The 16,011-nt window shown below is 40.3% G+C and overlaps 1 protein-coding gene across 1 annotated transcript; it reads left to right on the top strand.

Annotated features, from left to right (window-relative positions):
• The first annotated feature begins 1,738 nt into the window (after positions 1-1,738).
• Positions 1,739-7,362, top strand: LOC113309807. The gene is made up of 8 exons (XM_026558320.1): positions 1,739-1,989; positions 3,393-3,672; positions 3,789-3,918; positions 4,226-4,538; positions 4,693-4,773; positions 5,547-6,224; positions 6,320-6,474; positions 6,750-7,362. The coding sequence occupies exons 1-6, from the start codon at positions 1,936-1,938 to the stop codon at positions 6,075-6,077; spliced, it is 1,389 nt and encodes a 462-aa protein (XP_026414105.1). The 5' UTR covers positions 1,739-1,935; the 3' UTR covers positions 6,078-6,224; positions 6,320-6,474; positions 6,750-7,362.
• Positions 7,363-16,011: the final 8,649 nt, after the last annotated feature.

Raw genomic sequence — 16,011 nt, 5'->3', positions numbered from 1 at the left:
AAGATATATGATGTTGATGCCATGCGAAATGGGACATCTAATTTGATGTTCATGTTCTTTCAAGCAATAGAAGGTACATAAGGAGTTGGTAGTTGCAGGTTTAGGAAATGGAATGTTGGTTGCTGTTACAGGTAGTGGCTCAACTGAACTGAAGCAATGCAGTGAAGAAATGGTGCTTTGATTTGTTTGTTTGAGAACAACAATGGTGCTTTGGTTCAGCTGAACAAAGCAATGCAGTTTAAGTACTTGAGTAATCTAATTAGTATTATGAACTTATTGAAATATTGAACTTAAATATGTAACAAAATGAACTTATTTTGTGATGTTAAACATTAAACTTATGGGAAATTGGAAATGTTGTTTTTAGTAGTTTGTACTAATATTTTTCAGGTAAAAAACCCGTACCGGTACCGGAAGTACAGGTACAACACCAGGTATAAGTACAGGTACCGGTCCTCAAAATGAGGTACCAGTCAACACCAAGTACAAGGACCGGTTCCATAGGAGAACCGGACCGTATCGGACCTTGTGCAGCCTTACTCATACTACATTCAATAACAATCATACAAACTAAATTATCATACAAATTATCAAAAATAATTCATTATCATTCATCATCATCATACAAATAATAAAATTATCATACAAATTTTACATACAAACTAATCATATAAATTATCATTCATTTTCATCACAAAAATCAAAATTTCATTTTTTGTTCATCACAAATAATCAAATTAAACCCTAAAAATTCTAAAAATCAATTTCAATCACATATCATTTTAATCACGTAAACATATCATCTAAATCATGCATTGTATCATCTATCAATCATCAATTTCATCAAATTGTCATCATAATCAAAAATCAAGAAAAGAAAACCTAAAATTTTAAATCCTTACCTCAATCAATTTCGTGGACGGAATTGAATGAAAATACTCTCAAACGATCAAGAATTCGATGGAGAACAAACCCACAGAAGGATTTGAGAAATAAATTTTCTAGAATCATTAATCTACAAAATCCATTTTCGGGTGTGTTTGAGAAACACATGAAATGGGGAAGAACTGAGGGAGAAGGGCTTCTGCGTTGGAGAAAACCCGATTCTCAGATGCTGAATAGTTCAGCGTTGTCAACCTAGCTGACCAAGTCAAACGATGTTCGGTTTGGCGTTCACCTGGACGTTGTACTGTTCAACGTTCGAAACTGTACTATTCAGCGTTTCGCTGCTAGATTCGCCATACCATAGGACTTAGGAGGTTGTCTTAACTGACGTGGATGGCCAATCTAACTGCTAAATTAGAAGACTATACGGGTTAGCCTAACAGCAGTTACGCGGCATTTGCTGGCGCACTTAGCCAATAGTACTAGCATATAACAAAAAATATTAGGTACACACTTTAATAGTTAAATGAATTCTTGTGAAAATTATACAGATAAGGAGCTTGCCACATGGGTTTAGGCCTTAGCTTTGTAGATAGTGACTCGTAAAGAAACATAAACCACTAGACTAGACTAGAGTATCAAAAAGTTCAAACAAATGACAAATATTTTAAATCCATTTTCAACCAGTCAGGTATCAGTATTTGATCCATTCCTACTGACCACAAAATAAGATTTTATACGCCTAACACCTGGCACCACCTTTTTCTCGGTTTCACTACTAGCCAACCATTTTTTCCACTTGTTCGCCACGTATTTTTTGGTCTCTTCTTATCTCCATCTCTAGTTTTTCTGCTCTACTTTTCTTTCTTTCTTTCTCTGGAAAACCTTAGTAGATTTCCAATATTGGAAATAAGTACACAATCTCTGCTTTTAATTACTCCACAAATTAGAAAAAGAGAATTAGGTGGATGATTTGAGATGTTGGAATTGGATTATGCTGGAATCGTAGAATTTGGTTGAGAAATAAGATTTAAGGTCTTTTCTTCTGAGATGTTTGATTGGAACGAAGAAGAGGAGGTAACCTTATTAATATCAGTGAACCAAGTGAGATTTCTTTGATTTTCTGTTGTTTTTCTTTCTTAAATCTCATAGTTGATTTAGTTCATTTACTGGTTAAACTAGCACTTGATGGTTGCCTTTGAAGCTTAGTTTTCAGATCATTTCCTTTATGTACTTGTAATTTAGGTGATTTTGACATGCAAGATTACAGATTCAAGTTATTAACATACATAATTTCTTAGCTTTTCACTAAAGCAACTCTACAAGTTGGGGAAGCTAGGTGTGAAGTTCATAGGTTGAACTGGGAATTTATAGTTAAGAGCTTGGTGTGAAATTCATAGGATGGACTGAAATTGCAAGTAGCTATTACCGAGGTGTAAAATATCAGGAAGGTTAAGAAGTGTACTGTATTTGTTAGACTTTGTCATTAAGAGTGTGCAGTTGGTTAAGATTAAAGATTGTGAGATAGTAATTATAATTTTAGGTGTTGGCTTAATGCTCTGAAGATAATGGTTTTGTAACCAAGGAATATAGTTTCCATCTCGTTGCATCAAATTAACATATTTCATATTTGTCTTCTGCAGTAGCCTACCTATTTGCTAGTAATGTCTATCATGCATCTTAGCCAAACCAAAAATTTTCGTTGGCCATGCGAATGATTTTCAAGGAAGCATAACGTATATACCTAGGTTTGGTGAGTTTGTTGGTGATATTTTATTTTCAGCTTCATAAGATATCCCTAATGCACCATTTCTGTGGTCAACCAGCACGTTTGCAGTTAGATAGTTAACTAGGGGTGCTAACATGTAAAGTTTTGAGTTGTTATTTTCATCCGAGGTCTTAAAATACCAATTCTTTTTTCCAAAAGGTGTGGCAACCGGCACGCTCATCACAAATGTGGTTTTCTTTTTTTCTCATGTCATTAACACAATCTTTGTGTCTTCATTCCCTGTAACACTTGTAGAAGACTAATGGGTTTGTCCAATATTTTTGCCTTCAGTTAAGCTTAAGACTCGTAAATGCAGGTTAATGGTTACACAGGTCAGAATCTCTAATAAGATGACAAAAGAAGCTGAACATTGTAATTAATTCGAGACGCTGGCCTTTAGAGGGTGATGTAGATATTATCTTCTACAGAATTTATTGCTCCAAAGTTGTGCTTGGTATTTGCGTGTTAAAAATATGTATCAATTGCTTCAAAGCTATTTTGTCTGTCCTTTCTTCGAGAACTTTTTAGGTTTTGACTTGGTGCCATGGCTTTGGTTTTCTCAGTAAGCATCTTTATGCATCAGTTAAGTCAGATGTTGAATCTTCTAATGGCCTAGGTGCTCAGCAAGTGAAGTTCATTTGGCAAAAATCTGATGTTAATCTGATATCTGTGTTTAGCTTTCATTTTTAATAACCTCTGGTCACAGATAATTCCTAATGCACGTTGTTGTTTTTTTTAGCTTACACGTGTAGTATGGGGTGAAGCCAGTGAAAACAGTGACCATATCGTACCTTATGCCAAGGAAGGTGATGCGAAACCATCTATTCAGTGTGGCACTCAAAGAAAGAAGCCGCAGAGTAACGAAGACAGCCCTGATAAGCATGTTGAGCAGAATAAGCCAGGAGATTGCCATGACTCCTCTGGATCTAAATTGGAAGGCAGTTCCCAGTTCAACACAGATGGACTTACAGATCTTGAAATGGACTGGCCCAATTCACCTTTACCTATTGCTGCATGTGGTAAGGACTGTTGCTAGTCTTGTTCAAATTTCCTTGGGTATTGAATCACATACTGCTTTAACGAAATCCAATCCGTTCAACTAATGTCCGTCTAAAAGTATTTTGTGTCTGAATAGCAGATACTGGTGGGTTAGATAATGGTACTCGGCTGTTCGCGAATGAGCATGAAGAAAACGAGCACGTTGGTTTTCTTGATTATAGTTGGGCTAACAATGGAACCTTTGACGATCTTGATAAAATACTTAGGTAAATAGATAATTCACTTCGCTCCTCCATTCCCCGAGGATTTTGATAAAATATCGATTCCTGGTTGTTTTGGTGATTGTGCATGCCAGAACATTTACCCCTCCATTTGGTAACCTCTACATTAATTATCATGGGCCTAGAACTAGATGTTGTTCCTAGTTCCTTGGTGTTCCCCATAATCAAGTTTGGGCTTGTAATCAGTATATGTGAAGGTTACCAAACAGAGCATTTTGCATTTCTATTGGAGGAACTTACAACTCACTGTTTGTTGAACTATCGTCACCATTTATTTTACCTTTTTTTGCAGAGATGATGACCCGATATATGGGCATGAAACTCTTGGTGATGCAGCTGAGCTCTGGTCATCTTCTGCTGATGTACTTAGCAGCCCAAACAACTGTGTTCCTACACCTGGTAGCTCTCAAAACATGGATTTAGGTGCATCGATGAATACATTTGAGGAGTGTAAAGTGAAAGTGCGACATCCAGAAGATACAGAACTCCCTTGTGGTGGTGAGAAGACGAGTGACTCGGTGACTCGTTTACTTATAGACGTCGACCCAAGAAAGGATAAGTCTATTGGACCAGGTTCCAAATTTCTTATCCCAGCAGTTGAAAAGGTACGAGCTAGTAATCCACTCCTTGGTATGGGTACTGAAAATTGGTACATCACGTATTACAAATTGTTTACAGTATACTTTTTAAAGGTAAAAATCTTCCATCACTTAATCGTTGAGCAAAACTTACGGTTCAGTTACAAGTTCGTTTTCACAGACAGATACCAAGATGGTTGAGAGGATGCTCTCAGACTCTACTGGTGAAACTAGTGCAACCCGAAATGAAGTTTCCAGTAAGGTACTTACTTTTCGCCTATTAACCTGTTCCTTCAGGCTTCAACCGTTACTTGAAACACTCAACTTTGAGCTAACAAACTGTAACTGACATCAGCTTTTAGAAACCTCACTTGCTGCCCATTTTTTCTGTTCAAAACACGTTCGAGGTACATGCTTAAAACTTAAGTATACAGAGTGTTCACTGGGAAGATTGATTCCTTGCCATAAGTTGGGGTTGAATGTCTTTCAATTAAGGCAACCTCGTCAACTTAAACCCAGCCGTCTAACCTTTTTCCTATCTTGTGGTTTAAGATCATTAATGGAACTATTGGTACTATTATAGAGGATGCAAACTCAAAGTGCAGAAATGCGCTAACTTCAATGCACTGGTCTTCTGCCACAAATATTTTGGCGGGAAGTGTTACACGAGCTGATCTAAATATTTCATATATAGACACACTTGATGCTTAAAGTAAACACATGTACATCATTCACATTACCATCAGTTAGAGTAAGGTTATTACTTTGTATGAGGAAGGGATATATCCCCTTTTCTAATAAATGCACTCAAAAGAAGATGTACTGTTTGCTTGGTTTTAAAGTAGACTTGCAATAGGAATTTTAACATAGATAAAACCTTTGATACTTGTTATTCATAAGTAGTTATCACGCCATGCATTTCTTGACGCATGCAATATGCTGCATCTTTCTTTGTATTATTTGGAAAGACATAAGTTTTTAGTTCTAGTTGGTGTATCAGAGTTTGGTTTGATGTGTGTTTGTTCATATGTAAAGGTAACTGGGAAAAGAGAGCCATGGATGCGTCCTAAAACTGGAAATGAAAGAGAAATTAAGTGTCAAAATGTGTGTGGAGCATGGCCGCTCAATGGAAACAAATTTCAACAAATTGGGAACCAATTTCAAACGTCATCTTTTCAAACCTTTCCACGTGCAGTCCCCGGTCTACCTCAGCCTTTCATGTATGTGCAGACTTCTCATCCATATATGCCGACAGGACATGGAAACTCTACAAACTACTATGTGCCCATGCTGCCACACGTTAGTTCCGAGAGGGGTAATGATCATTCAGCCCTTCACGGTTATAGATTTCCTGAAGTAGTGTCAACAAAGATGGCTAGTCCCTCAAAGAAGCTTCCCGTTGTCCTCTCAAGACAAACGACCATGACTCCTCAGGAAAAAATAGAAAAGCTAAGACGGCGGCAGCAATTGCAAGCAGTGCTTGCTATTCAGGGTCAACAACAGCAGTTGGGTCCTCAGTTCACTTGTACTGATTCTGACACTCAAAGGTGCGTTCATGCTAATTGAAGTCAAGACACTGGAGGAAAAATTAAACTTGTTGGTTCATTTGAGTCAGATTGGCCCATTCAACAAGATGATTCCGTAGCTATGATAGCTGACGACTGCTCACTGAAACAACGGGTGCTCGATCAGCTTCAAGATGTTATTGGAAAGGTATTTTTATTTTGTGGCCTAAACTAGCAAACAAGATTTTGAACTACTTATACATCCATTGCTAAAAGAACGTTTTTTTTTTTTTTTTGGTGCAGTTGGATATGAGCACAAGATTTCGTATTCGTGATAGCCTGTTTCGGTTGGCTCAAAGTGCAATACAAAGACATAGTTCCGAAGATACAGGCAGCACAAGCAGTTTTATGGTTGAAGATGAATTCGTAATTAAAAAAGAAGTAGAAGGCGCCAACAGGTTTGTAAACCCAGAGCTCAACATAATCTTTGTAAAATGCTGCATTGCATTCATAACAACATGTCAATTATCTTTAACTGCCCATCTACGCATAGAATTAGAATCTAGGTACTGCATATTAGGCGATGTTAAAATGGGAACTTAGTCCTAGACACTATGCACAGACAAAGTTCCATGTGTTCAACTTGCATGCAACAGTGTCTATGTCATACTATGTCACTTTAGTTGCTTCCTTGCACAAATATTTTCTTATCTTATTATTTCATGTCATGTAGGTCGACAAATGTACCAGAAGCAGAAAACTAGACCAATCCTATAGATCGGACGGTGTCTCATTTGCTATTTCGTAAACCCTTGAGATCTTCGTCAACATTGTCAGTTAGTTCAACAGATAAACAAATAGCATCAACACCTTGTAACGTGAGTCGATTTCAAAGCAGTACTTGCAAAACTAAACTTGAGAACATATCCAATAACGAAGATGAAGGTGGAAAGGTGGGAGTTGATGCAGCCTTACAAAAAAGAAACGCTTCTGATTATAATATATAAAATTAAGGGTAATTCCTTCCTTTTATCTCTTCCCCTACTCTCAGCTCCTGTAACTTCTTTCTTTTGTCCAAATTTCTGGTAATAGTTCTTTTCGTTTCAACTATCTGGATCTTGATCAAGCTTTCTGTAGTAAATAGGTAGCACCGTTAAGTCGCCTAGTTTTATCTCTCTCGATGCAAGCGCTGATATAGTTGAGTTTGCCGAGTGCTTATGTTCTTAAATAAAGAAAATTAAATTTTGTTGCTGGACCACCCACGTGTATGCGTAACTCCTTAATCTCTGATTGTTGTAATTACTACGTTAATACTGTATATCAAAAATTTAGAGCTCTCTTGTCCACCTCTTTGTTCTTTTATATCCTAGACTCCTGGTATTACATCAAAATGTTATCGGTTGAACTTTATCGTTTGTCCGATTACTTTTATCGTTTGTGATTGATGCTGGATTGCCTCTAATTCAGATGTTAAAGATTTTTATTCAAATTTATTCACTGAGCAAATGCCTCAGGCGGATGTATCAAAACAAAACAAAAAATGCCTCAGGCAAAAAAGAAAAAGAAAAAAAAGCCTCAGGCGGTAGCAGAACCTGGTTTTAGTGTTAAGGGGGACTACAAAGTATTCATATATTGGGTGGACCAAATTCTGAAATCTCAAAAATAAGGGGGACTAAATTATAGGAATTGAATAAATCTCAGTACTTTCTAGCCTACCTATTTACCAAATGGGATGTTTCAAACTCTATAACCATGGGAGGTATTTTTGGTGGGGAAAAAAGTTTAACTCAAAGGGACATTACATTAAATTTTGGAAATTCATGTGCAAGTCTATAACCATGTGAGGCTTGGGTTTTAAAGATGCTGAAAAAATGAACCAGCCAATGATTGTTAGGCTTGCCTGGAGTTTGATTTCGCAACCAAATTTTTGGTGGGCGAAACAATTCAAGGAAAAATATTTTAGGAATTCATATTCTCTATTAAAATATCAACTAACTCCTCATGGATATGGAATTATATCTTGCAGGGAACCGATTTGATTTATAAATACCTTAGTTGGGAAGTTGGAGATGGCCAATCCGTTAACATTTGGACTGACCAATGGATCCATGATCTTGATTTTATTCTTGATCAACTTTGTTCTGAAAGGAACATTGCGTTAACACTTGTATCAGATCTGATTAATCCTGACACGAATAAGCGGAACCAGGAACTAATCATGGTTTTTTTTCCTCGTATTATTGCACAATCTATTTTCAATATCAACTTGTTTTTAGATGGGGATGATACCTTAGAATAGGATAAACCTAGATGGAAATTAACTAAGAATGGAATATTTATTACAATTAAATCTCTATACGATAGGCTAAGTGGAATGAAAGATGTTGACAGAACTAAGGAATTATTTTTGAAAAGAAATATGGAAAGCAGAAATGGCGCAGAGAATAAAACCTATTTTATGGAAATGTTTGTATGATGCTACCTTAAAATGTTATATACCTGATATAGATGAAAAATGCATTTTTTGTCATGACAACATCGAAACATTGGAACGCTTATTGTTTGAATGTGGCTATGCAAAATCTGTGTGGACTCTACCTCCTTTCTCTGGTGGAGTAATTAGTAATGCAGAGAATATTTCTTTCATAGATTACTATGATCAATGACAGGTAGGAGGTGACAAACTGACTGAGATTTGCGCAACTAAATGTTGGTTCATATGGAAGGAAAGATGCACTAGGATTTTAGAAGAAAAATCTACTTCTTCATTGCATCTTTCAATTACAATTTAGAGACACTTGAACTACTAGTGCAGTACATTTGGAAATGTGAATCAGCAAATTAGTTATGCTAGCTTAATTAGTTGTAAAAAAATTTGTCTCGTGATGCCTCTTGGATTTCTGCTACTGATAATGCTGGATATGGACTAATTTTAGGAAATTTCGCAGGTGATGGAAAAGGAGCTAAGTCTGAAATATTCAAAGCTACATGTCCAGAAAAAGCCGAAGCTCTAGCTCTGCTGCAAGGTGCCAAATGGTCCAGAGATGAAGTTTTTTCTCATTTCTGGTTGGAAGGTGATTGTGAAATATTGGTAAAGTTCATTGAAGGGAAGGACACAATGATGGATTAGAGGAATCACAGAATTGTAAAAGAAGCTATGAAAGTTTTGGAAGAATCTAATAGTTTTTTGGGGTTCAAATTCATCCACAGAACTGGCAATGCTGTGGCTGACAAGTTGGCGGTGGAGGCTAGGAAGTCTTCTATTTTTAATACCTGGAAAGAAGATTTGCCTTCTTTCTTAGATAAATTTATTAAGCTAAATATAGATGGTAACTCAAATGAAGGTAGTAGTACTACCAGAGTAGTCAACAGAAACACAAGTTTTTTGTCTAAGAATCATAATAAGGAATGCCCTGAAATGATAACATGACAACGTCCTGCCTATTTTTGTTCCCTTTCATGTTTTTTTTCTTCTTTCTTTGTATTTTTGGCTTTGTTCCTATTGGTTTATATATCATCTTTATTTTCAAAAAAAAAAAAAAACTAGGAATTGAAAGATTAAACGTGAAATATGGACAAACGAAATGGCTAGTAAGGAGTTTTGGGAATTTTATGGGGGGATACACCCAGGTCTAGCCCATCGTTCTGCCCCTGGCCTCAGACCAAGTTTTGAAGACTTGGGCCTTTTATTTCTATTTCTCGTGAAATTGCCTTGGAAAAGTCTTTTACTTTACGAATTTGGTACTGACGCATTATTGTATTCCGTAACAAATAAGGCATCATGGGTGTTTTATCATGGAATTTTGGGTCTTTCGGGGAGGTTATCAAGCACGATTGATAAGCACGTAAATGCTATATTTTATACCCATATTAATATTAGCTATGACTCAATATTTTGACTAATGACACTATTTTACTGCTTTTGTAGAAAGTACAAGCGAATTCTGATCTCTCGAGAAATACACGATTAAAGTGGGAGTTTAAATGGCGTTTGCGGTCGAAATTATTTCGCATGGCACCAATGTCAGTTCTTGTTGCCGCAAAGTGGGCCGGGTACTGATCCAAATGAAGTTTGGTGCAATAGTGTGTGAAAGTGGCGTTTTTGTTTAAATGATGCTGGCATGGATACGTGTCCATTTTTCTTCCACGATTCTCATCAGTATTTTATGTTCACTACCAAAACACAAAAGAGCAAGTTAGTGGCCTCTTCCATTTCAGAGTTCAAGACTACACAGAGAAGGGGAATATCATGTCGTCCAAGTTTATGCTGAGATGGTTGTTGAGTTGCTGCTTTGTGTCCAAGCTTGTTTGAGCTATGACAACCAGTGGGTGCAGGGTTTGACAAGACAGAGTGTTTTGGGGTAAAAACTGTTTCTGCTGGGAATGGTAAATTTGGGTGTGTTGCCGAGAAACGAACTTAAACCTTAAACAAATGCACTGCACGAGAGTACTTTAGATCCGAGAGATCAATCTGTACAATCCTGGCCTAAACCAAAAAATGGTTGTTCCAGTCTTGCTTCGGTCACAAAGTGAAGGAGAAGGCTTGATCTTAGGGAGGGAAGCGAAGAAGGAGTTGAGATCAGAATGGTTAACTCTGAAAGTGTAGCTATTTTATGACTTGTATCAGAATATGGAACTGACTCGTGGTATCAGTTCTTTGTGTATATCTGGATACTGTGTTGTTAACACTTTTTTTTGTCGAAATAGGTCGAAAACCTATTTATACAAGTCATGATTGAGCTCCCCTGATCTCGTAGGAAGTGTAGACGGTTAAGTAGTGGAGAATTGGAGTCGTGTAAAAGTGGTGACCATCATGTTTCCGTCACGAGGGAAGATTGGTCAGCCTTACACCCACTACACACTTACTGCTCATTAACCGTCTGCCACTTCCTGACACTTTCTCGTAATGGGCGCGTTGCACGCCGCACGCTGTAAACCGCAGACCAATACCCTGATGAACATCCCCAGTTTGTGACATGTTTGATGTCTCGAGTATTTTCGTGGAAAATGTGCAGCAAACTGCTAAGTGGGTCTTGTGTGCAAGACCTAGTTATTCTGACCAATCGTGCGCAAGCTAAATGGCGGGTGGTCATGTGTGATGAGCCAAGTTATGACACTTTCCACAAAGAACATCATGTGGCGCTATTAGGTTAAACGACTTAGTTGTATGTGAGGCCAATATCGTGGCGACTATTATAACATCTTATTGGTCGCCTAAAATTTAATCTAGGCCGGTCAATTCGGCTGGCGAAGTTGGACAGCTGAGATTGTAATTTATGGAAAGGGGTGACCGTTGATTATGGCCACATCTTGTTGGCGCCAGTAGCGACATAATGGCATAATGGCGCCTGCCAGTGGCATAATGGTGCGGTGGCGCCTGCCAGTGGCACTGTGATATAGTTGGCATAGCGGCCCTGCCTAAATCAGGGTTTGGCATGTCGCAACCCTAATTAGCGCGTGTGTCATACTTGGAGTAGCGGTTCTGCCTAAATCAGGGTTTGACATGTCGCAACCCTAACTAGCGCGTGTGGCATGTGGTTGCGGCACAGTGACGTTTTTTGTGCGGATAGTGCCATGGCCGCGTCAAAGGAATTATGGAAGGGCCATAATGTGGGAACGATCATAGGTGCAAGGATAGCCATGGGTGGCCATAGCATGGCGCAATTTTTAGGGTTTTCTGGGTCCCACATGACTTGTGGCATGTTGTAGGGCCGAAACGACATAATATAGGCCACGAACAGAAATTAGGGTTTCGACTAATGCTACTAAAGCAAAAGTCGTGTTCTGATCAGAATACCCTAATTGGAGTTTGTTATGGCGTTGGCCACGAAAAAAAGTGGGTTAGCACGTAGCTGCGCTTGTTGTGGCACGTTGGCATGTTGTTGCGGCGGAATGGCATGTTGGCATGTTGCTGCCACGGAATGTCATGTTGGCATGTTACTGCCATGGAATGGCATGGCCTCCCGATTAAAATGTTGGCGCGGTTTGGCGAATTTGACTAACTAATTGGAATGGTGCCCATTTGGTGTGGTTTGCCCTTTTTAATGCGTGTAGCAGGTTTAGAGCGACCCGTTTGGTCGATAGGAAAGAGGGTCGGCCAGACATGGGGCTTGGCCACATCTCTAGTGTGCATGGCGGATTTTTAGCGACCTGATTGGTCGATAGGAAAGAGGGCCGGCAAGAGCAACATGGAACGTGGCCGACCACATTAAAATATGTGTGTGGCGCATTTTGAGCGACCTGATTGGTCGATATGAAAGAGGGCCGGCAAGAGCAACATGGAGCATGGCCGACCACATTAAAATATGCGTGTGGCGCATTTAGAGCGACCTGATTGGTCGATGGGAAAGGGAGTCGGCAAGCGGCATGGGACGTGGCCGCCCGGCCACATGCGACGTCTGTTGGAGCAGGTCGGGCAAGTGGCGTAGCCACGCCTCCTTCTGCTGCTTTTGCTTGCCGCAGTTCCTCTTTTACTTCTTGTTTTCTAATTTTTGGTAGGATTTTGCTCCTACTAATCCATGGTGGATTGGTTTCCTAGCTTACCTAGGTTTGGTCTCGACCAATAGGGGAGATATTGCGCATGGCGAAAAAAACCTAAATTTTGCAAATTAATTAGGTTAAAATTTGAATTTTGCGAGTTGTCGCAAAATTGGTCAAATTTGCTGAATTCTGTGTGTTGACACAAAATTCTTAATTTTATTCTCAGAGAGCAGCGTGCTTTCCGATTGAGTGAACATTCCGTGGACAATACTAAAGATATTTTTATGCAGACCTTAATCTTGATACTTCGGGAAATTCATGCTACTCAGCTGCGAGTGAACATTCATTTTCATGTCATACCAATACTAAGGGTTCAGCCGGGGAGCATAGCATAGGAAAATACTTGATAAGCCGTACATTGATGGATAATGCAGGCGAGAGGTTAAAATTTACAGAATATCTGGGATTGTTGCTACATGCACCATTCTGGATAAATTTCATGTAAATATACTGAATTGCTCAATAAATGTATAAGTAAAGAGGCTGGACACTCATCAATTTTAAATGGCTCCGTCTCTTTGCAGAATGACGGCGCATTAAAAATACAGGGTTTTACAATTTTAGCCCTGAACTAAAAACCACCATCAATATTAAGTCCCCTGCTTAGCATGTAACAGTGACATTGTTGCGGGGTAAGCACTAGATGGTGACAGACAAAGCTAAAAATCGAAAAGGCAAGACGTGTAGAGGTTACCAAGAAAAGTTCGACCAACCTTTGGCAGCAAGTACGAGCGGCTGGTGATATTTGTACTGGCGTGTTGCTAGCTTGGACACGGAGCGTTGCAGGTTGAGCGGATGGCTTGGCCACGGAGCGTTGCAGGTTAAGCGGCTGGCTTGGCTATGGAGCATTGCAGGTTGAGCGACTGGCTTGGCTACGGAGCGTTGCAGGTTAAGCGGCTGGTTCAGTCATGGAGGTTGGTGCCATAGAGCGTTGGCGTCACAGGCCCAATTGCCTTCTTCCGTGCATGGTCCAAAAGGAAAACCCTCCTCTACCCGAATTCCAAAAGTTTTATGCATATAAAAGGGCGTGCTAACTTCCTCCCCTTTTATTATTCGCTTGTCTGCTTCTTGTATTCGTTCGCATCAGCTCGATCATAGGTGTGCTAATCGTCAACGACAAGGTAAGTTCATCTTATCTTCGTAGCTGTGAGTGTAATACCCATGAGTAGTTGATCAAACTTGGACATTTAGCTCGGTGTGAATGACTTTCTTTGTTAGCGGCGTCAACAGCAACAAAGCAATCTCCAATAGTTATAATCAGCAGCAAGGCGAGCTAAGAGAACTCAAGATAGGTGTTCTTTTCTATTTTGCGCATGTAACCACCCAACAGTACCATCGATCTTCTCCAGAATGTGTAATAAGGTTCTGACTCCAGAAGAATGAGCATCTATCCTCTCCAGTGGATTTCAAAATTTACCAAACTCCGTTGCACTCCTGGGATGGATGGATGAAATATATGCTCGGCAATGATCATGTCGGGGCTAATCTTGGAGAGTGTAGCTGCATTGTTGATCCGTCCTTGACTTTAAGTTATTTGGTGTCTGGACTGCTGAGCTGGTGTCTGGAAGGCTTATTCTTTCCTTTCTGATTGCGATGATGATATGATGTGGATGCTTGTATGGTCAAAATCTTCCGGAGCTGTTGGGTGAAGTAGACGAGCGGAGAGGCGTTCCGTTGCCGACGTGCTGCTATCAAGTCTTAAAGAACTTCATTTCAAGTGACATCCTTTGAACCATCTTCTGAATCTTGGACTATTGTATCGAATGAGATGCGATGAGCAGTCTCCATTACACTTTTGTCTGGTCATAAATCCGATGGTGTGGTCGGATATGTGAATATCTCTGCGGCGTGCTTTTGGAGTCTTCGATGCACGTGTATGGATTCATGTGAGAACTTCCTGCGCCTCGTAAAGCTTCGACAGTGACGATGTTGACATCATAAATAACCTAGTTGAGGGAAGTGAAGGCATCCCATGCTGGTAGTCCCCATGTGTAATCATATTGAGCCTATTTTCTCGTGGAAGATGTGCTTCTACTGCATTCGCTGGTAAGGTGGTGACTGCGTTTAAACTTCTAAACCTCAAGGAGGCTTCAGTCCCCAAGTGTAGCCTACTTTGACTGTATTACCTTGAATCCACGCCTATGGGATTTGATACAAGCTTATTGTACTCTCCTGGATGCGATGTTGGGATGCTTGGAACATCATATGGAAGAAATATTCTAGATAACAAAGAGGTAGAAGTGAGAGAGTTATGTTGTTAATCGTGGCTCCCCCTGTTTCTTCAAGAAAAATGTTTCAGCCGCGTCTATGGAGTTATCTCATGAATCTTTGATTGTTGTCGGGATGGACTGCGATGAGCATCCCCCAGTCGCACTTCTCTTTAGTTACTGAAGTTGTTTTCTCTGAGTAGGCTTGGGATCCATCGCGGCCTCGTAAAGTGTTGCATGCGCCTTCCAGACAGAGAGGTGATGATATCCTTACGCTACACCTTTGAAGAGTAGATGACCTTGTCGTGGATATGACTTTTTGGTTGACCATGTCTTCTGAGCTTTGACAGTGAAGGGATTCTGTGCAGAGCCTTAGTCCCCAAGTGTGGTTTACATGTTTCTTTCTTGTATAGTCGGTGGGTTGACCATGATAAAGATATCACCATCTTGCATCCGTACTGGTGACTATATTACTTCTTCCATGTGAAACTAAAATATGGAGAAGTACGGATTACCTTTGTAGTGGATGTTTCTATGGTGAAGCTCTGGCTGGTATCAACAAAACGAGCAGCAAAGGTTCTTGGCAGCACCTTGGCTGTCTGCGATCACGATCCTTGACAGGGAGGAGTGTGGCGGCTACGGCACGATCCTTGGCAGGAAGGATTAACGGCTACGACACGATCTTTGGCATGAAGGAGTAGCGTCTACAGTACGATCTTTGACACGAAGGGGTGGCGGCTACGGGCATGATCCTTGGTATGAAGGAGTGGCGGCTACGACACGATCCTTGGCGGGAAGGAGGCGTCGAAACGGCTTCGGCTCCTAGAGAGGACGTTAAAGCGGCTGCTGGAGCGAACATTGAAGCGGCTCCTGGAGGGAACGTTGAAGCGGATGCTGGAGCGAACTTTGAAGCGGATCCTGGAGGGAAAGTTGAAGCGGCTCCTGGAGGGAATCGTTGAAGCGGAGCAGCTTCTGGAGAGAACGTTGAAGCGGCTCCTGGAGCGAACGTTGAGACGGAGCGGCTGTTGGAGCGAACGTTGAAGCAGCTCCCGGAGGGAACGTTGAAGCGGCTCCTGGAGGGAATCGTTGAAGCGGAGCGGCTTCTGGAGAGAACGTTGAAGCGGCTCTTGGAGCGAACGTTGAGGCGGAGCGGCTGCTGGAGCGAATGTTGAAGCGGCTTCTGTAGGGAACGTTGAAGCGGCTCCTGGAGGGAATCGTTGAAGCGGAGCGGCTTCTGAAGAGAATGTT

This window comes from Papaver somniferum, chromosome 9 (assembly GCF_003573695.1).
Source record: "Papaver somniferum cultivar HN1 chromosome 9, ASM357369v1, whole genome shotgun sequence".
Taxonomy (NCBI): domain Eukaryota; kingdom Viridiplantae; phylum Streptophyta; class Magnoliopsida; order Ranunculales; family Papaveraceae; genus Papaver; species Papaver somniferum.
This window is presented reverse-complemented; position numbering and strand designations above follow the sequence as displayed.

Bases quoted from the DNA above. Each gene is read 5' to 3' on its own strand.
- LOC113309807 (XM_026558320.1), top strand. From the start codon at position 1,936: ATGTTTGATTGGAACGAAGAAGAGGAGGTAACCTTATTAATATCAGTG. The intron at 3,673-3,788 runs GTAAGGACTGTT...GTGTCTGAATAG, and splicing joins TTTACCTATTGCTGCATGTG to CAGATACTGGTGGGTTAGAT. The intron at 4,539-4,692 runs GTACGAGCTAGT...TCGTTTTCACAG, and splicing joins TTATCCCAGCAGTTGAAAAG to ACAGATACCAAGATGGTTGA.